At 45.7% G+C, this 22,271-nt stretch overlaps 1 protein-coding gene across 3 annotated transcripts in view; it reads right to left on the bottom strand.

The window, feature by feature from the left end:
- Nucleotides 1–22,271, bottom strand: part of LOC144823461 (receptor-interacting serine/threonine-protein kinase 3-like) — a 1,695,550-nt gene that overhangs the window by 1,544,236 nt on the left and 129,043 nt on the right. For all 3 annotated transcript variants that reach the window (XM_078681992.1, XM_078681991.1, XM_078681993.1), the window contains exon 3: nucleotides 18,932–19,071. In XM_078681992.1, coding sequence (XP_078538118.1) covers nucleotides 18,932–19,071 — 140 coding nt within the window. The remainder of the gene's footprint in view (nucleotides 1–18,931; nucleotides 19,072–22,271) is intronic.

Below are 22,271 nucleotides of genomic sequence, written 5' to 3'. Positions count from 1 at the left end.
GAGTAGGATGGGTATGATCAGACGTGAGTCCTATGCTCTCCACATCACTGGAGTCAAGCTATCCGGGCTGGTGAAGGCTGATAGCCAGAAACCGGTCCTTGGATGCTTGATTCCGGTCCAGGAAAGACATGACTTGGAAGTTCGGGCTGGACTGTTCCCAAGAGGCACAGGGTCAAGGCTGATTTGCATATGGCCATGTCTGACCTGGGGTGGTGTGGAGTGCAAAAAAGCGCTGGATTTAAGCCCAGATCTCTTTACTGGGGAGAATGTATGACATTGTTCTGCATTCTGTCCATCAATTGTTGTTTTTGCATTTGTCACCCCAGGTGGGATGGGTATGCTCAGACGCGAGTCCCATGCTCTCCACACCACTGGAGTCAAGCTATCCAGGATGAGGAAGGCTGATAGCCAGAAACTGGTCCTTGGATGCTTGATTCCGGTCCAGGAAAGACATGGCTTGGCAGTTCGGGCTGGACTGTTCCCATGAGGCACAGGGTCTAGGCTGATTTGCATATGGCCATGTCTGACCTGGGGTGGTGTGGAGTGCAAAAAAATGATGGATTTAGGCCCAGATCTCTGTACTGGGGAGAATGTATGACATTGTTCTGCATTCTGTCCATCAATTGTTGTTTTTTAAAAAGTAACCAAAGCGTGTCAACAATTACACCAAATTGTGCGTGCAATAGTGCTAAAAAATCATTACAAACAAACTGAACAAATAAAAGAAATCATCTGTTGTGTGAATTGTGCCCTAAAGTTATTGTGCCAAAAGCCCTTCGCAGACTAAACACTTTTACTCACGCTGCCACAGACGTACAATCTAAGCATTCATATCTACTTGCCAAGTTCAACGTTTCTGTCGGCATCCATGAGAGAAACCAAAAACATGCTTGTGATACATCACTTGTTTTAAACTTAATTAGATCCCCACAGGTGGAATCCAAAAGACACTACATGACTGTATGTGCAAGCTTTAATCTTTCAATAGAAGCTTGAGTAAAGCAGAATTATCTAGGTTGTGAAGAAACTTGTATCTAGCACAAAGAACACACTCCCCTTACATAAATAACTACTCACTTAGAGCTCCAACCAGTTTTCAAAATTCTGCTCAGTCATCCGAATGCCTGACAAAAAGCAATGCAAACTCTTCTAATTCAATGAGGCGGCCACTAGTCAATTACCATTTCGGTGCTGCAGCGATATAAAACTCTATGTCAAAGACAGAGTTTACAGGTCTGGAGTATTTGACCAATCTAGTCTGCTGCTCGCTCATGAGACCCCTAGGCCATGGGAGGCACCGTTTAGAGAGAAGGCGGGGCATGCACCTGCCTTTGGCCAATTGCAGGCTTTACATTTTTGAAAGCCACACGCAAAGGCCAATGGAATGTGTGTGAGGAGGCCGAGCCACACGGAGAAGTCTCTTGGAAGCTGGAGTCACTCAAAGAGGCCCCCTCCTAGGGCAGTGCATGCGCGCTGCCCTAGGTGAGACCTATTGAAGCAAACTTTACCAGAACTAATACATCTTGAACAATCCTAACACCCCCCCTCCCCTTGCGCAGGTCCTCCAACCCTGTTATCTCTCAAATACAGAGAATCATTGTAGCAGCCCCATTACCCTCTCCAACCTGAAGCAGAATAGAAAAAACATCCAAATGACCATATCCATCAGTTCTGCAGACATGGGGTTTCAAAGTTGATAAGCAAGGTGCTACGCTAGTGGTAGGACAACTGGTGGGGTGCGAGGCCAAGGCCTCTAGCCCCACACACAGTAACCAACCTCTTGGGGTGTGACCCCCCCCACTGATAAATATAGTGTGTATAAAGGAGAACTCCCAGACTATCACACCCAGTACATCCCCCCTTTCCTATGGGCCACGGTGTTTATGCAATACCACTTTCGCAGAAGTGCATACTTATGTATCCTGTTCAGGTGTGTTCGTACAGCACCACCTCAAGTTCCTCCCCCAAGGAGGCTCATGCCCACCGCCTGATCCTGTGTGGCCCAATCTGAGTCTGGGGCTATCTCCGACGCCTACAACATCAAATCCAGGCAGAATTTGATTCAACCCCGGCTCCCTCCACCATTCTTTGGTCTCCACCTTGGCTGTCTCCTCCTTCCATGTTTGGAGCCGGTGGGGTCTGTTGTGTCGGAGGACCCCATCGAAGGTAGCGGGCATTGCCCGGCTATCCCTGGGAGTACAGTCAGTTACTCGCTTCCGTCGCCGAGAAAAAGAACAGAACCTTTCTTTTATGTTCAATTCACAATTTAGCCGGAAAGAGGAGGCTGTATTATAGTTAAGGGCTCTAAGCCGCCGCTTGACTGCAAGGAACAATTTCCGTTGATCTTGAGCGTGTTGCATGTAATCTGGGAATACTGTGATGGAATGGCCCTCAAAGCTCAGCAGCCCTTTAGTATGAGTAGCTTGTAGGTTGGTGTTGCTGTACTGGTGGTTTAAGAGTCAGGCGATAAAGGCCCTGGGCGGGGCACTAGGCCTCGGGGGGGTGGGACAGCACCCTGTGCGCTCTTTCCATGTTGCAAAACTTGAACAACCTCCTAGGGGCCATTTCTTTTACAAACAGGCCCTCCAGAAAGAGCTCTGCTGATGGGCCCTCTGCCTTTTCCAGAAAACCCACAAATTTCAGACTGCCCTGGTGTGATCTTCCTTTGAAGACTTCGGCTCTGTCATCAAGTTGCCTGACATTAATTTTTTTAAAGTGCAAGGACCGTGTCTTGAAGCGTGCAAACCTGCATCTGGAGCGTATCTACAGTATGCTCAGTGGTTATTACACTCTCAGAGACCTTGCATAGCTCACAACATAAGAGATTGACCTAGATGGCCAAGGAGTCCTGTTCTGTCTGAATCGCTGCCAGTAAGACTTGCAGCGAGGGGGCTGCTGCCCTGGTCTCCATTGCTTCCCTACCCTGGTCTACCAGCATGTTCGCTTGCATCCCAGGGCCCGGGGGCAGTGGCTGTGCATAATTTCGAATTTTATTAGTGTGTGCCGTCCGCCCTCCTTTATCTTTCACCATCGTGTGTAGCCAGCTGGAGGGTAACCCAGGACATCACAACTGCAGAGGATTACTGTTGCCCCAGGCAGGACTCAACCCGTTGGACTCTCAGTCCAAGTCCCCCTCCCCTACAGGCAGCAGTCATGGCTCTATTTTTAATCATGTAGGGCTCCTTTAATTTCACAAGGGCCCCCCATAAGCAGTCATGGTAGAATATGTTTTCAGGGCCCACCTTGGATATTATGGCTGTGGTATTCACCATCCAGGCGTATCAATTGCTGTGTGGTGGTCAACCTCATGGAGAGTCATGGGCATCCTTCTGATGGCAGGCCTGCCAAGTATCACGCATCAGGCCTGACTCTAATGCATATCAGTTTGGTGTTCCGCATCACCGCACCGAAATGCATTGTCACACATATGAAATGAATACCAGTTTCAGTAGTTTCACTCTGCTTTGCCAGTTTAAGCCAGGCTCCTAGCGTCCGTGCTGGTGCCTGTGACACCTGTGCGCCAGCTCTGCTGCTCCCGCCGCTACCAGCACAGGCCTAGTAACAGTGGTTGGGTGTGAGCTCACATCCTGGTCCTGAAAGGAAGTGTCAGCGTGCGATGCGCCAGTTCCCGGCAGGCAGGTGGTTCATGTGCACGTCAGTACCGCGCTACAGTGTAACAACACACCCAAAAAACACGTCCGGGATAACTTTGACGTCACTTTCAGTGACCAATGGCAAGACACTTTTATAATAAGGCGGTGCCGCGAGCGGGCAGCATTTAAAGTTTAGCTGCAGTGTGCACGCTGCTTGCACTACTGCAGGGGTGGTACCATGAATCCCATAGGCGGGCAAGGCCCTCTCAGGCTCACCCGACCCCCATCATCGCCGGTGTTCCGTCGTTTCAATCTCCTGCTGCCTGGCAGCCTGTATCAGAGCGGGAGCTGCTGACTTGTAGCTTAAAATCATCCGGCGCGCGGATCTTCTCTGACTGAATCAATGCTGTGTAATATAGATTTGAGCTGGCCTGTCTCCGAGAGGTGAGCTTTGTCATTCATGTTCATGACCCCTTTTATTTTAGCATGCAAGCCTTGCCCGGATCAAAATTTGTGATCAATCAAGCCTCATGTCGGTGCCGCCTCACAGCCTTTCTTCATGTGCTGCTCAACACATGGAAGAAAACAATTTTAACTTGTTTCATTATCCGAACGAGTCACCGGCTGCAGCCCCCACGCTGATCTGGTGGTGTCTAGCCTTCCGTTGTAAAAGCTGGCAAGGCAACCCAGAGAGTCACTACTGTGCACTAGTAGTGTAGACATTCCAGGCAAAAATGGGCCGTTTTTTACCGGTCTGCCTTACTAAGGCTGTCCCTGCTTCTAAACTAGTGGTGTAGGCAGGATGATTTGTTTTCCCTTACATTGCAAATACCAAAGGGCCTCCTGGCAGTCGGTGGAGCGCTCCCTCCTGCCCTCAAAGACAGGCAGCCGGTGTGACTCAGAGAGCAGATCATTGTCCAGGGAGGCCAGTCCACTCTGCAGCAAAACCAGCAGAGCGGCTACTGTGACTGGCAGTGGACGTTCTCTAAGAGTGCTAAAGGATTGCTTAAGAAAACCTAGCACCCTAAATGAAGCAATCCACGACACCCACCCAGCGCCTGCTTTCATTTCAGATGGTTTGCTCTATATTACATTCCTGAAGACAATTTCCTTTCACCAACTGTTATGTTTCTGTTGATCTTAACATGAGTTAGACATGACGTGCTTATGGACAAATTCAGAGACATGTTGGGAGAGAAAGAATGAAAGTGTACAAAGTGAGAAAATGCAGAAGACAGTATGAAGGAAAAATGCGATAGACTGAAGCACTCCGAAGACTGCTTCCCTTCCACACACCTTAGTAATGTTTAAATCATAGTCTAACATTTTTAGAATTCCATCATTTTAAACTCTAAGTCACAACAAAATATGTATTAATTACTCATGCATCTCATACTGCTAACAAGCATAAGTTACACCAACAGGACTGGTGTGTTTTAGGGTATGTTGGTTATTGTGATGTATATCTGGTTATAGTAATTGTTCTCTAGGGTGGGAGAGATGCAGGAGGGTTAGGGTTGTGAGGGTAGTTTCAATAACAAGCTGACCAATGCTATAAAAGGTGCTTTTAAGGCTAGTGCGTGGTCATGAATGATCAGATCATCATGTGAGCAGCAGCAGTGCCTGCATGTCCTTGGTTACTGAGAACAGTAGTCACGCAGTGTGTCACAGATTAGAGTTTTTACATTTCTGGTGCTTCCCAGCAGCTGTAAGATCTTCTTAGAGTTTCTTGTTGCTCAAATGGGTCTAATTTCTGAAATGTATATGTTTCTCTCATCTTCATTGCTTGATTTTTGCTCCCGGGAAAGCGTCACTCTTAGTTGTTGAAATGTCACTCATACTTAAACTCAAATTATGAAAATTCCACACATAGCAATCTGAAACCTTGGCAGCTATGTGATGGTAGAGGTCTAGCTTCCAGCCCCAGGATCCCGCTTCAGAGCTATGGCTCACTATAACTGTCAGGGGGTTCCGAGACGTCCACAGCTACCCGTCACACTGTTCTTTTGCCCGTGGATCTTGGGCACAGCGCACCAGCATCAGCCCTGAGGCCTCGGCTGCTCATCACTTCTCTTGGTGCTAGGACACCCCTCCGGTACTCCGTTCAAGGGCAATAACGCACCTTTCCTTCCTCGTGTGAAGTCCTCTGCAGTTCCCTAGGGCCCAGCAGCAGCCGCCGTATGCTCGGCTCCACCCGCACAAATTGCTGGTTTAGATCTTCCTCGGACTAATGCACCACCCGTTGGCAGCCTGCCAGAGCAACAGTCAGCCACCATCCGTATGTTGCGTACGCGGGAAACCCTGCGGGAGTACCCTAGGCGGGTGTTAGGGCCTGCACAGGTGTGGGGCCTCGTCCGGCAGTCCTACGCATAACCACCTATATTGCAGGGACTCACCGATCAGCCCTCCATTCAGCTGCGGCCTCAATGTCCATCGCTGGATCCTAATTGTAGTCTGGTGTGTGATATAGGCTGTCCATTATGCGTTGTGCCTCAGGGGTCAGGGTCTTCCACTCCTCCTTGGCTTTGTGCCAGTTCCCACTTTGAAGGGCTGCTCTGGCTCTTTGGATGCAGTTATCCCTTCTGGTGGCTTCAGCGATGCTCTCCAGGGATAATGGCAATGGACATGACCTGACCGTGACACATCTCACATATTCTTCCGTGTCCGCCGCATCCTGCATCTCTTCCCGGGTGGCTGCTCGAGGGTGTCGGGATAAATAGTCGGCCGGATTCTTTGATCCCGGCTGATACTCCACTCTGCAGTTATAGTTTTGAAGCTGTAGCATCCACTTTTCGATGCGTGGTGGGGGCTTCGTGGAGGTTCCCGAGAACAGAGCAACCAACGGCTTATGGTCAGTCGTGACAACAAAAGGTTTTCCGTATACGTACAGATGAAAGTGTCGGCATCCCCAATGTATGGCTATCGCCTCCTTCTCTATCTGTGAATACCTCTGCTCCGTCTCGGTGAGGGATCGACTGGCAAAGGCCACTGGGGCCCAGTCCTCATCCGCCCTCTGCCTCTGCATAAGCACGGCACCCAGCCCCACAGGGCCTGCATCCACAGCCACAAGCGTTAGATTCCTAGGGTCAAAGAAGGCCAATGTGGTGGCTTCGGAGAGTGCTTCCTTGATTTCTCGGAATGCTTTGGACTGTTGCGGACCCCATTTCAAGGGCATGGCGTCTTTGGTCAACTCTCTCAGCGGCAACGTGAGATTAGCCAGGTCTCGGATGAACCTCCCACAATAATTCACCATTCCGAGAAAACTCCGGACCTCTGTGACGGTTGAGGGGGGCGCCGCTTCTTTGATGTCCTTCACCTTCTCAGGATTCGGGTTGACGCCATCGATGGAGAAGGTGTATCCGAAGAAATGCAGCTTCCGCTTCAGGAACTCGCATTTCTCCCTGTGCAGTGTGAGACCAGCCTCCCTTAATCTTCGGAATACTTGGGTTAGTCGGCTGTTGTGCTCCAGGATGGTTTGAGCGTGTATCATAATGTCATCACTGACATTGATCACACCAGGTATGTCTGCGATGAGCTCTTGGATGACATTTTGGAATACTTCTGCCGCACTGGACACTCCAAAACTAAGATGGGTGTATCGGCGGAGCCCCATGTGCGTAGAGAAGGTCGTGATGTTGCGAGATTCTTCGTCAAGCACTAACTGGTGATAGCCTGATCGCAAGTCTAATTTAGAGAACCAGCTAGCTCCTGCCATTTCACCTATGAGATCATCGATGGTGGGCGTTATATGGCGTTCCCGCTTCATGGCTACGTTGGGGAGGCGCATGTCCACGCAGATCCGCACGGCCCCCGGTTGTTTGGGCTTCCTGGTGACAACTATGGGTGAAACCCAGGGGGTGGGACCCGTTACTTTCTCTATTATTCCGGCTGTTTCAAGTTTCTTGAGCTCTTCCTCGACTAAGGGCCTTAGGTGAAATGCAATCCTGCGGTGTCATAGGGCTACGGGTTGAACAGTCTGGTCGATGTGGAGGTGTATCTCCTTCCCTTTGAACCTTCCAATGCCCTGAAACACGTCGGAGAACTCCGTTAGTAGTTGTTGGATTGACTCTTGGTGCACCCCAAAAGCAAACATGACTACACCTAGGTCCTCAGCCGCTCGGCATCCTAAGAGCATTCCTTGTCCATCCTCGGATACAAAGACGTTGGTGGTGATGGACTTGCCTCCATGCGAGATGGATGTCCTGAACTTTCCTCGGATTTTAAGGGGCGTATCTTGCCCATACGCAAATACGGTAATGGTGGACAGGGTCAGCACTAGTGGCGGGTCTAGTGTTTGATGTAGGGCGTAAGCCATGAGATTTATGGTTGCCTCGGTATCTACCACGGCCATGATTTCTTGCGCACCTACTTGGATAACACATTGAGGTAGCCGCCGGGCTCTCGGAGTTGTATTGCCTATCATGAGCACTTTGTGCACCATCCTTTCTTCCTCTTCATCATCGTCAATATCGCTTTGATCCGGGTCCCCTTCCGGTATTGCATTCACCACCTGTCTTGGTCTGCGAAACTTCTTGGAACGACACACTTTCTCGAAGTGGTTGAACCGACCACACCCTGAGCACCATTTTCCTTTGGCAGGGCATTCCGTTGCCGGGTGGGGCAAACCTCCACAGTAGCCGCATGATTTGGGCGTGCCAGCTGAGGCCGCTCCAGTTGCCTTCTTATTCCACCTCGTTGGGGACTTTACCGTCACCTTGTTGACTGGTTCAGCTTTTACCGGCACTTGGAGGGCGGCCTCCATATGGGCTGCTCGAGCTTTCGACAGCTCCTTCGTGCGTCCTAGAGTCAGGTTGTCCGTCAGTGATTTGCCATATTCTTCTAGGATGCGTTCTCTGAGATGATTTGACCGCGTATCTCCTCTGTGGGGTCGGCAAATCCGCAGGTTAAGGATAGGTTTTTCAAACGGGCATGGTACGTGTCTAGGGACTCTTCCGGTAGTTGTCTGGCTTGTCGGAATATGAATTTCTCGTAGTCCTGATTAGCCATAGGCTCGAAGTGAGCATTCAGCGCGTTTATGAGTGTGTGGTGATTCTTTGGTGTCACTCCCACTAGGGTCTAGGCTATGTTGTGGACATCCTTCCCTCCTAGATGAAGCACCATGGCTCGTTTCTGATCCTTGTGTACTTTCGTGGCTTCCAAGAAGATCAGCAGCCTATCCACCCAGTCCTTCCATTTTGGGGCAAGCGATGACGGTGATCCTTCCACCAGAAATGGTTCGATGGGGGGTATTGTGGCCATGTCGACGTTCAGGGGCGTGGCGTGGTGCGTGGCAGCTGGAGGTGTGTGATGGACACTTTCCCCTCAGGGCTACCCGCTGAAGAGCCTCCCTTGATGGTGTGTGAGGACAAGTGGTGTTGCCAATGCTTGTTAGTTACCAGTGTCCTCCAGTTGGTGTTGCCAATGCTTGTTGGTTGTCAGTGTCTCTGCAGCGTGGCAATGTGTGATGCCTTGCAGTGAGCCCTTGGACCTCTGCACTGAAGTAGAGGGCCTTATTGAGCCTTTTCTCGGTGCTTGGACGCTGCGTGTGACCACGTGGCACCGGGCTTCCTGGGCCTCGGGACAGGGTTTCCCTGCTCTGTTGGGTTATATTGTTTTTTTTTTTCAAGCTGCCCTCTCAGTGATCGGGGCGTGTTCCGGGCCTTGGAGCGTCTTCTCCCCTGATTGCACGTTCTGCACCCTGGGCCGGACTGGAAGGGGGTCCGCGGCCTGCTGTGCGCTGTTCGGGGCTTGAACTGCCACACCGAGTCCAGCGCTCTCCTTGCCGGGGCTGCGCGCATCTGCAGCGGGACACAGGGCACAGCTCCTCACCTCCTGCGCGGACCGCCGATGCGGCCGCGCTGTTTCAGGATCTTTCGCCACGCACACGAGTGCACCGCGTGTGCAGGGACAGGGCACGAGCAACGCGGAGCCGATGGCAGAGCTCGCGGCTGCCCTGTGAGAGGTGACGGACACACAGCGAGGGCGATCCCACCCACGTCGCCAGTTGTTGTGTCGGAGGGGGCACTATGGGGGTCGCAGATACTTATTAAAGTAGGGGGCACTATGGCAATTAACACACCGACACAGATAGCATGTTACTGGGTCTGCACTCCGTCGCCCAACTGGCGTACGTACGTGCGTGCCCGTATTTATTAAACAGGTCACGTGGGTTTACGTTTACACGCCTGTTACGCCACAGGCATAAAAGAATAGAACACAACAGACTGCACCAGGAACTCACACACGAGCATAGCAGGCCACAGGCTGTCTTCCTCGCGGCAGTCAAGAAGGCACAGCTGCCTCACCAAGCCTCAGTCACTCTGGAGTCTAATATGCTGGTCGGGCACCGCCTGCACCCTTCGTGAGCCCAGACGAACCCCTACGAATTCTGGGCTACATTCCCTGTATTCTGGGATTTTACTGATCTTAGGAGCCTCAGGATGATGCTGAATGGAGGACTTGTCAGCGGGAGCGTCGGCAGACGCATCTACACGACCATGTTGCTAGGCCATGCCCTGTAATGCTTACTGTTGTTACTTTTTGGATTGGCGCACAGATAATGAACTTTTTGAAATGAACACACTGATAATCTTTTTCCAGTGCCCTTTGATGGTCCTTTATCAATGTTTCATGCTGCAAAACTCTTCAACATTAGTTTTGCCTTGGGTGATATTAATTCAAGTTGGTTAAACAGAACCACAACATAATATTTCCAACATAATACAGATAATCAAGAATATCTATTGGGTAACCCAATAGGGCCAGGGCATATCAGGAAACACAAACTGAGGATTACTAGAATATAGATTGTTGAAGCATCTGGCTCATAAAGCAAGAAGACAGTGCAGTTTTGTTTTTCTACTTTCCACTGAATATTTCAGACAGGGAAAAATGAATATGTATGTAGTAAAACAAAGATACAAACCTGCCACTCGGAAATGTTAAAGTCTGGGATTTGGCAGGGGTTCAGTTAGAGGTTGTGGAATACTTCACTGGTGTGGAAATTGGCCTTTAATGTAAATCCTGGATTTTCAAAGTATTCTATAACTGCTAGCAGGCGTTCTCGGGGTTATCAGCCGAGGAATACAGGCGAACTAGAGTTAAGGGTTGCTTCAAATAGTGCTAAGATCAAAGAGTTCTGCAAACAGGAATCATTTATTTTATTGTGTGGGTGAGTATATATTTGAATAATTCTTTGCTTTATTCGTCTGGCACTCGAAATCTCCCTTTATTTTATATATATATCTCAATATATCATGCGGTCATTTGTGAACAACACGAACTGGACACAAAGTCTGATTACATTCAAAAGATATATCGATGACATCTTTATAATCTGGTGTGGCACTAAAGAAAAACTTGTGGAAAACATTCAAAACTTAAATTCACAACATGAGAGATTAAAATTTACGTATCAAATGGATCAGAATGAATTAGCATTTTTGGATGTGTTAGTCAATATTGAACAAGGGAAGATCAGCACAAGCGTGTTCACAAAAGAAACAGACAGAAACAGCTGTTTACATTTTACAAGTTTTCATCCCCATTCACTTAAGAAACATCTACCTTTATCTCAATTTATACGACAGAAAAGGATCACATCTGATCCCATAAATCTTGCCACCACGTTCGAAAAACAGATCCAGAAATACCTGCTAAGAGGATATCCAAAATCATTACTAGAAGAATCCAAGAAGAAAGTATTAATTATGAACCGACAAACATTGCTATTACCTAAAGAAAAGCCTGATACAAAACCTACAGTTTGTGTTTTGAAATATTCTACCCAATCTAAGAGAATAGAGAATATCATGAGACAACATTGGCATTTGATCACGGATGAACCAGATCTACAACCGTTATTTTCTGAGAATATTACTTTTGCACATCAACGATCAAGGAACATGCAGGAATTGCTTAAAAGCAGGAAATCTGAGAATTCTGGAGTAGTCCACAAAGGGATGCAGAGATGTGAAAATTGCACACATTGCAATAATGTGATAGTGGGTAATAGGTTCACACATCCGATGTCTGGAAAACAGATTCCTTTATTACACTCAAGCACTTGTGACACCAAAGGCGTGATCTATGGCATCAAATGCCCATGTGGTAAACTGTACATTGGTCAAACAGAGCGTAAGATCAAAATAAGAATTACGGAACATAAAAGTAGTATTCGCTTAAAGAATGTGAAGTCAACCGTAGCAACTCATTGGGCTGAAGCAGGACATAACATAGCTCAATTACGGTTCACCATACTAGAGGTGATTAAACCCAGAATGGATCAGGACACTCACAAACAAAGACTGAGATCTGAATACTTTTGGATTTATAAATTGGGTAGTCTACACCCACAGGGACTGAATGACAGGATAGAGTTATCCTGTTTTTTATGAACAATGAAGAAGCTTTATTGAGATCTCTGTTCACAACTCACGGAAGAGTGTATTATGATCCCACTCCAAGATGGCCGACGAACAACTGTAATTTACCTGACGAGCTTTTCTTGTTAAAACTGTTTAATGTTTTAAAACATTTACCATATTCAACTGAGTTATATATGTGAGAATTGAAATGTTTTTGTTTTTCAAAAAAGTGGTTCCTTAAAATATTTGCAATTTCGAATTGGTTTAACTTAACATCAGGTAAATATGATGTGGCATTGAAATATCAATTTATGACTCATTCGTAATACCAAAGTGCATTAGCGGGGTTTTAAAATAACATTGACTCCAGATTATCATTAGACCTTACCGCGAGTCGAGTAGCGATCATGTGATCGCGAGCTGATCCAATCAGGATGAGAGGCACTAGTAATAACAGACTCCGGTATGTTTTAGACATAACGATTGGTTGAGCAGTATTGGCGCGTAACGCTGGACATTTAACAGTGAGTAACAAGAGCGGGTTGAGTTTACCGTGATATATTTGATTTTTGTGGACCATTAGAGTAAGAAAGCATAATGCCATTACCAGTTCTTGATAACTGCAGAGTTTTAAGTAAAGCTAGATCGTTCCATTTTTATAAAAGCTCAAAAGTTGGGTAACTCGTTTGCAGAGTTTTGAGTAAAGTTCGACTATTCCGTTTTCATAATAGCGTTCACGTTGGGAAATTCGTTTGTACCACAATATGCAATGTGATATATTTTGGATTTGTTAGAAGTGTCTGATAATATATTTCAACTTGGTTTCGTAAGTAGATTGAACATTATAAACTGATGATTGTAAAAATTCGATGCAATAGCTAGAATGCTCATCAAATTCCTTGTTTCCATTTCAGACCCCCGAGGAAGGGTCAACCTCGACCCGAAATGCATTGGGTAGATGTTAGATGTTCAAATCATTAACTGTTTGAAATCAATGGAGTAATTGAATTCATCATGAAAAATGAAAGAATAAAAAATGAAATGAAGTGAAATTTCAGAGAGAGCTTGAAAATTCTTGACATAAAAGGATGATGATATAAGCATGAGACCATTGTGGTCATGATAATAGTGTGCACAGCTCCACATGCAAGTGGAATTTCCGCTTTCTCCATTCTTTTGAGTATATATTTGCCCAGATGAAAGCTGTGATCAGGTATGCCACACGTTTCAACAGTAGATAATTAATTCATAGCAATGGTCCTACATTCGAGTGCACGAGAAGTGAAACTGATCAATAAAAGGTGCACCAACTCCTTGGTATGAAAACCATTTCTTGATGAGGATGCTTTATCCATCTGCAAAGATATCAAGAGGTCAGAGGTTGATCTGTGCACCATGGCATACACATCCCTGGATTGAGTTTTGCAATTCCATGGGAATGAGTAATTTCCAGTAACATTTTAAGATGAAATCTTTGGTTGGATGCAGTCAGATCTATTACTGTTCATGTTGCTTTCAGTATGTAATTTCTATTTTCACTTTTACTGACTTAGCTGTGCAAACATTCCACGAAGCACCTTGAGGCAGGTAAGTTTTCCGCGTAGTGGTGTAGTAAGTGCAGCCACTCATTCAGGTTTTTATAAGCACTGTGTCCGGGGTGTAGTTCTGAAGGCTGGAAGCTGGTCTAACAGAGTTTACTCTATGAGATATTGAACCTAATTGGGCTTATGCTACATTAATGGACATTGATGGATGAAGGAGTTTCAGTTACATGAAGTATGCAATCACCTACTGCTGAGGAATAAATGCCCTGAAGGTTGAAGTCAATGAGATGCTATACACTTACCTGATATCACAAAGTATAATCAGACCACAGTACATTTTGTTTCCATGAAAAGGTTATTAAATACAATGGGAAACCCAATCAACCCTTGACAGCTTGGGCAATGTAATATGGTCAGGTAGATGTGCCTATATGCCTGCAAGGGATTTATTTATTCAGTTAATATGGACTGATTCTTGCTTTTTATTTAGAGCAAGCTCTTATCCATTGCTTGCAAATTAATTTGTTTTTGAATGGTTTTATTAATGCACAAACAACTCATGTATAATTTAGTTTTCTAATAAAATATGAAAACGTAAGCATGTATCAAAGAAATATATACAGAATATAAAAAAATTATATACATATATATATCAAGATACGGGTGTATATTTAAAAAATAAATGTTATCGTATTATAAAAATTCTGCTAAGGGGTACTCAGTCATTAAACACACAATGTATCAAGATGTTGCATACATAAACAGTTGTTTTTTGTACTTCTCAGTAACAATTGTGTACACATTTTTCAAATAGAAATAAGGCAGACCCAACATATTAATAAAGATGAGCATTGCCTATAGTACCACTGTACATAAAATAAGTGTAGTTGTCGATGGGCTGTCGTCTATTTGACCACCTTCAGGACTATAGTAGTTTGAAATGGTTGACCCTAAAAAATCATTGTAAATGAAGATGTATCTGTAATATCCAAGTATTTAGTAAGTCAGAGATCTCCTCTTTGGGGGATCGGATCCAAATCTGAATTCTGTCGTGGCAGTTCGCATCAGAATCTACAGTCTCTCACAGAGTCGTTGTCTGTTTGTGTTGTTAATGGCAGGTAATGCCAATGACAAGTAATGCACGGTCAATATAAATATGAATTCCGTCGTGTCAATTCACATCAGAGTCTACGCTCGCTCGGTCATTACCTTCCATTAACAACACAGACGCTGACTCTGTGAGCGACTGTAGATTCTGCTGCGAACTGCATACATGGGTCTTTCTCTACACACAGACAAAAAGGGCAGATACGTATTAGTACCGGGGAGGCTACTGGGACAGAAAGTCACATTAGGTAGCATATATACCCACAACCATGAACTACTGACGGATGATGGCTTCTGAAACTCTTTAGAAAGGGCTGTCAATGAGTACCTCCAACACAATGAGGGTTCAACAGGCTCCAGGGCAATAGAGTGGGAAGAACTAAAGGTGGTAATAAGGGGACACTGTCTGAATCAAACGGTGGGGATTAGAAAGGCGCTATTAACAGAACTGAATACGTTCGAAAATAGGCTGAAGGTGCATGGTCACCAATTGTTGGAGGACACACAGACACATACACTAATGGATTCTACACAAAAGGATTATAGTAGCGCTCAAGAAAAGCTGCGAACATACGATAGCCAAGAGTATCACAACTGGGTGCATGAAAAGGGAGGTAAAGTGGGTAGACTACTCGCATGGCTAGTGTGACAAGAAGTAAGGGGGACACCCATCACACACAACTGCAGTGGGAGTGAGCTTGTACTCTTCCAAAGCAATAAATTAGGAGTTTAATACTTACTATGAGCAACTGTATGCGACACTTACCCAAGTGTCAGGGGACGACATACAAGGGTTCCTGTCACCGTTGCCACTGCATATGTTGGACCCACCATTGAGGGAGGATCTGGGGAGCCCAATAACAGCTCAAGAAATAATGGTAGCCATCAGAGAGATGGCCATGGGAAGACACCGGGGCCTGATGGCCTACCAATAGAATTGTAGTCAGTAGTGGTACAAACTCTGGCCCCCAAATTTGAAATTCTATGTGCGGAGGCTTTAGAGGCAGGGGTACTTCCCGACTCGACAGAAGACGCCCTTGTGGTACCACTCCCAAAAATGGGACAGGTGGGGGCACGGGTGTCAGGGTTCCGGCACCTTTCCATGCTAAATGCGGATATCAACATTTTGAACAAAGTGTTGCCATCACGACTCCTTCCACATATGCAGCATCTAATACACCCAGACCAGAAAGGGTTTATATGAACTAGAGCCACATCGGTCAACATACACAGACTTTTCTCACTGTCTGGTGGCTCAGGCTGAGTCTGGTGGATCAGTGGACTAATGCGTCAATTGCAGGGGCCTGTGTTCGACCTCATGGTCACAGGTTAAAATCCCGGCTGCTCAGCTCAGCCTTTCATCCATCCGAGGTCGATAAAATGAGTACCATTGAGTTTGGGAAACAATAGACATCTGTTATTCAGCTCCAAGAGACCTGCAGGTGAACATGCACTTTACAAACACATGTTCTATATCATGCACTATCCAGACGAGGGAAAATATCCAGAGGCCTTAATAATTTCTGTGGATGCAGAAAGCTTTTGTCTCCCTAAGATGGGACTTTCTCTACACAACAATGGCTTGTATGGGACTGGGGACAGGTGGAATAGTTGGGTCCAATTACTATACGCCCCTCCCACAGCTCAAGTAAAGACGAGCAGGGTGGTATCACACTAGAACAGGGTATACAGGGACCCGAGACAGGGATGCCTGTTATCCTCGCTTTTGTTTGCCCTGGCCATTAAGCCATTGGCTGAATTGTTCAGATTGGGTGGCTCGCGACATGGAATGAGGGTGAGAGGGTGGGACCACATAAAGTCACATTACGCAGATTATCTTTTACTATCTCTGGGGGAGGGAAATCGAGGGGTGTCACAGGCACTGAGACTATTGAGGGCCTATTCGGAATTGGCAGGGTTAAAACTAAACAAAATAAAAACACATATTTCCACTGCGGGAGGGTGCACAATGCACAGCGGCATACCTTCTTGCTGACCTGAATTGGGCCCCCTGTACATTCAAATATTTAGAAATGCAGGTTTTCCATGACCTGGAAGACCTTTGTGAGGGAAATCTAGCACCAGTATTGCGATCTTTAAAAATATGTGTGCCATTTTGGCACTCACTCAAACTACCCAATATGGTGCCAGTCGTTCTGACTAAAATTATAATGCTCCCCAGACTTCTGTACTCTTTTGCGAATCTTTCAGTGATAATCGCACCACAGTGGTTTACTGGGCTTAATAATGTAGTACATGAGCAGATTTGGGATGGAGGAAGAATTCGAGTCGCGCTAGCTACACTACAAGGGACATCAGATGAAAGGGGGGTGGAGGCCCCAGAGTGCTACCTAGCAGCCCCGCTGCAATGATTGGCCCAGTGGCTAGAAGGATGGAATGCGGAGTCACTGCACACAATAGACTCGGTGGTTACCCAGCAGCAGCTACTGGCTGGGTTGCTACGTCCTCCAGTGACAGTACAAAACCCTAGGGGTAGTATTAAAAGTGGCACTATATAGTTGGAAAAGGTGTTGCAGGTGCACAGTGAAAATTCTGCCCTATGCACCAAGCCTGCCACTGGTAGGGCTCCCGGAAGGTAAACCGCCCACCCTGAAGTCTGACGCCCAAATGGCTCGCTGGACGAGGCTGGAATAGTAGCATTGGGAGATTGCTATCAGGATGGCACGCTGATCCCATTTGAGGAACTCCTTGACCATTACGATTTCACTGGTGGCCATTTTCTCACCTGCCTTGCGGTGGAAAACAGGGTCAAAGAGATTTGGGGAAAGCCCAACAGGAGCCACAAACACATGAGAATTTGCAAGTGTTGTTAACTTTAGGATCGGCTAGGCATTTAATTAAGTGGCAATACCAGACATTGATCAGCATGGTGAAAATGCCAATGGGGGTCTGCGAACGGGATGGAATAGGGTCTTTGGGAGAGATCTTGGAGAGAAAGAATGGGCTTGAGTGCTGAGGAGCCCAAAACACATTTTTAGGAATACTGCACTGAAACTCGTTAAATTTAACTACGTGCACAGGGTATATTTTACACCCCAAAGACTAAACGTTATGCATGGAGGGGAAAGCAGTGGATGCCCTAGATGTGGGCAGCAAGATGCGGGGTTAACACATGACATGGGGGTATGGAATGATGCAAGATTACAATAAGGATGAGCTAGCCCAGATAAACCTTACACTGGACTGACAACTTTAATGTACGGTTGATGTATGCCTGTTGGGATTGATTCCTAGGCCAATTGCTAAGAAGGTAAATTTGCGGACTTAGAACTAGTTTTGGCACAAAGACAAATTGCCATAAATTGGAAAGTGCTTGGACGCCCTTCTATAAAGCTATGGGAAAAAGCAGTATATAAATTGGCCAAGGAGGAGGAGAGAGCATTGCAAAGAGAGGAAACCGGGGGGCTTCGCAAACATCCTATAGCGGAGTTATGGACGGAGATAAAGCAACACTGGGCAGCAGGAATGAAGAGCAGAATGGCAGAATCAGGTACAGGTGGAGATAGTGACAGTTCGGAAGGGTTATAGGGGAAAGATGAAAAAGCATGTTAAAAAAAGGGACCCACTCCGTGCACCACCCAGAATCAATATAGAGCAGACTAGGCGCAACAGCCACACCACTGGACAAAGTTAAGTTATGTTATGTTTTCTTTTTGTTTTGATTTCCCAAGACTTGGGACAGTTTGAAAGTTTTTATAAAATAGGATATGGCTTTACAATAATAAAGGGATACAACTCCCCACCAGTGGAGATAATGTATTGAAAACAGGAATGATGGGTTGAATAATAATAAAATATGATCGTATTGTACTTATGCCACAACCCAAAGATCAAATGTGAGATATGTAGATTGCTAATGTAAATGAGCTGATAAATTCAAGACTGAAAAATGTGTATGACTGTGATTTACACTAAAAAATACCTGCATGTACGATATTTTTAAACAGTATAAGAAAATGCCCCCAAATTTTTTTTATTTTTATTCTGTTCCTTTGTTCATTTTGTATTTATTTGTATTAAAATTGTTATTTGAATGTATATCTTAGATGGCTAGTTCTGAGCCTGCTTTACTGAAATATGTGTAGCCACTGGACACCGGAAGGTTTCTACAAGAGGAATTTCAATTGCATCCAGACCACTTTGATCGAACATAATCTCAGTGCAAAACTAGAAAGCAAATTACTTATCACTAAAGCACAGATTACTATTATTACCAAAGCATAGATGGTAGAGAATGTTTCCATTAACCACCCCTTATAAATCACTTCCCAAGAAGAATGCAAAGCAGTGGAACCCCTACCTGTACACATCGAAAGTCTCCTTCTTGTAGTTTCGACCTGTAAAAGCTTCTGGTGGCATGTATGGGTATGTGCCTGAAAAGCCACCCAAATTCGACGACGCTGTACTGCTCTTCAGTTTAGACAACCCAAAATCTGTCAGCTAAGGAGAAGTTCACAAATGTACAGAAAACATATTTTTACAAATCTATAGTACACTGCACAGTGATACATTATTTATTGTACTGTGGGTTGTGACTTTAATTTTTCATTCAGTTTATTATGTTTATGTGTTCTAGGTTTGTGCAAAACCATATAAACAGGATTATAAAATCATGCAATACCATGAACATTATCCTTGAAAACCCTGTTAGAGATGAATAATGGCAATTCATGAAACAGCATATACAAAACTCAGACATATCCCATGAATATATGCATGATGCACCTACTAAGCCCAACATGAGCTAGATATCAACAGACAATTCCACTTGCTGCCGACAACGGTGAAAAACTATTAATAGTGCCAATACATTAAACCTAATGGGTACCTATAAATTCCCCCTAAGACTATGTTGAATGTTTTTCTAGCACATCATCACAAACCCATTTCAAGAAGAGGGAGAACATGGATGAGAGAGCCCCAACTGCCCTTTCTATCATCAATTTGGTCCTGCATATCTTTCCTCTGACCAATGTAGTTATTCCTGATGGCTTTTCCCTGCTACTCGTTTAACGTTCTCTGCCGAAATGCAGGCAAGTAAAGCCGAGAATATTACATTTTCAATTTGTGGAGGCGAAGGGTGAATCTGTGCTTATTTTATCCTTCAGTCTGGATATTACCTGGTGGCTTAAAGCTAGGGTGGGGAATTAATAGTAACCTTTTTCAACATTGATTGGATGACTAACACAAGGTTTCATTTACAGCTGTCTTTACCACTGAGTGGCAGCACCCCTCAGTTCTGGAAAGACGTTTTTGTACTTCCATTCTTATTTAAAGGCTCATCGAGGGCCAACAACTTCTCATAAGTGCACAAGACCTTCGGCATTGGTGCCTACAACTCCCCCTATTGGTGCTTCCACGAATTTCATCATACAGTAGGCTTCACTACTGAGCCCTTACTTACTGCGGACCAGGGAGACGCAGCCAACTTTAGAGCGAGGGCGGCTACCAACCCCCCCACCCGTGGGCGGAAGACTAAGGGCAAAGCAGTATTAGGCGTACTTTTGTACAATGGAAAGTCCAGTTCGTGACCAGGAAGTTTAGGTTCAAAGGGCCCAAGCCCAATCAAGAAGGAGGGCGTGGTCACAGGCACAGCCTAAAAGGCGGCTGGGACCAGCAGTCCCCAGCTTTGACACTGGAAGAAATTGATCCGCATGCCCGGACTGCACCCCTGAAGAGTAGCTGAACATGAAGATGCAGATCAAGGCAATCTTCAAGGAAGCGCCACTCTGGCAATTCATGATGAGCAGGCTTTGGCCTACTCCGAGTTATTGAGAGAAGGATGCAACGGATAGCAATGGCATTCCGGCCCTGTCCAGCCATACCCACAAGGGTGATGGTTGCCAGAAAAGATCTCAGACTCACCACATAGCCAGGGGGATGTGGTGTGCCAAAGCAGCTGGCGTAACGGAGGCGTCAGGCGGAGACATTGGCTAAGTCGAGATGAGCACAAGTGAACTGACAGAATGTTTTATTACTCCTTTTTTAAAAGAAAACTGTGAGCCGTATACAAAAAGGGCCATTGGAAAGGTTAACTTCGATGTTCCACTGAGTAAGTACATGCAGCCACGTTCATGACGTTCACCTAGTGGTGTCATGAACTATGTCATAATGCAGAGAGTTTGAACATTCTTATTTGAGGGGTTATTTTTTTACTGGTTCTTCATTATTCGTTTGATTCTCAGAGAACTACACTATTTCTGTGACGTTGGCTTTTGGGACCATTTTGTTACTTTTTACTAAAAAATTATTTCTCCTCTCAACGTGTCTATGCCGTGGATTCTTCAGGACACAACATTCATGGCGACAAGCTGAGGAAAATGAACCACACTTTGGGCCCACCAAGTTAATTTGCGCTAAGGACTACAAGATTATCATTAAAGGCAAGTGCACAGGTGCATAATTTGCTTTAAGACTATTGGTGCTAGCCAGAGTTTTCTTTCTCCACTTTAGCTTAAAAGTAAGTGCTGCTACACTTGTGAAGAAGTTAGCCTTTACCTTAACGGCTTTGAGGAAGCTCGAGAATCGGTGCTTGCTCTCCCCGCCTGCACTGACGCCTTGTTACGTGCTAACGCTTCAAGACTGTCGTCTTCTCTGGATGAGCTGCAGCTTAAAGAGGCATTGTGACGTCTCCCTGCCTTTTAAATGGAAACTTACTGAGCGGAAGAGGAACAGTCTATGGCTGTTGTCAGGGAAACGCCAGCACCATCTCGCAGCAACGGATTCGATTCTGAAGATGCCATCGGACAGAATCGGCGTGTTAAATAAAGTTTATAATAAAAACACATTTCCAGACCTAAAGAATACAGAAGAAAAGCAAATTCAACCTCATTGAAGGACATATACAAGAGTACAAAGTAACAGAGAGGAATATATATTACCTACTGGCGGTCACCAGTAGGTAGTTCTAGTTAGGACCTACTTTCCATAGGAAATCCACAACATTCTATTTGGAATCACTTTGGCGCCGGTGGACGAATCTTCTCTAATTTCTCCAAGAAAATGGCCTGCACGGTTTTGCTCCTTCCCTGAAAGTTTGGGGGGGATTCGTCAAGTGGGGGCCGAGAAAAAAGGGGGTCTCAAAACATGTTTTCCCCATGCAATTTTCCATAGGGACCTTTAGCCAGGGCTACAGCCCAAACGGCTGAACGGAATTGCACCAAATTTGGCAGAGAGGTAGAGTTCGGTTCGCAGTTTGTGCTTTTTGTTGAATGGTGTTAATCTGTGCAGTAGTTTCTGAGAAAATTACAGTAAAATCATAGTGATATCTAGAGACTGAGTTCGGCACGCGTACGGAAATCTGTACAATTACGAGCACGAGCTGCATGCTGATTGGCTGTCAACTATCTGTCAACACTCCAAGCCAGGAAGTGTTGGCAGCCGTGTTGTTGGTCGCTAGAACAGAATCACAAGAAAACAGTAAAACTAAGTTGAGAAATAAGGAAAGGGGGCAGGGTAGAAACAGCCTGAACCTCTAGGTTTGCTCAGGGTGTCAATCATGGATTTTTAGGCTATATATTTAAAAAGAAAAAAAATAGAAAAATCGCGGCGTGCGCGTACGGAAATCCGTACAATCAGGAGCTGCATGCTGATTAGCTGTCAACGCTTCAAACTAGGAAGTGTTGACAGCGATCCCAACT

This window comes from Lissotriton helveticus, chromosome 3_1 (assembly GCF_964261635.1).
Source record: "Lissotriton helveticus chromosome 3_1, aLisHel1.1, whole genome shotgun sequence".
NCBI lineage: Eukaryota > Metazoa > Chordata > Amphibia > Caudata > Salamandridae > Lissotriton > Lissotriton helveticus.
The sequence above is the reverse complement of the archived record's forward strand: the minus strand, read 5'-3'. Positions and strand labels throughout refer to the sequence as shown.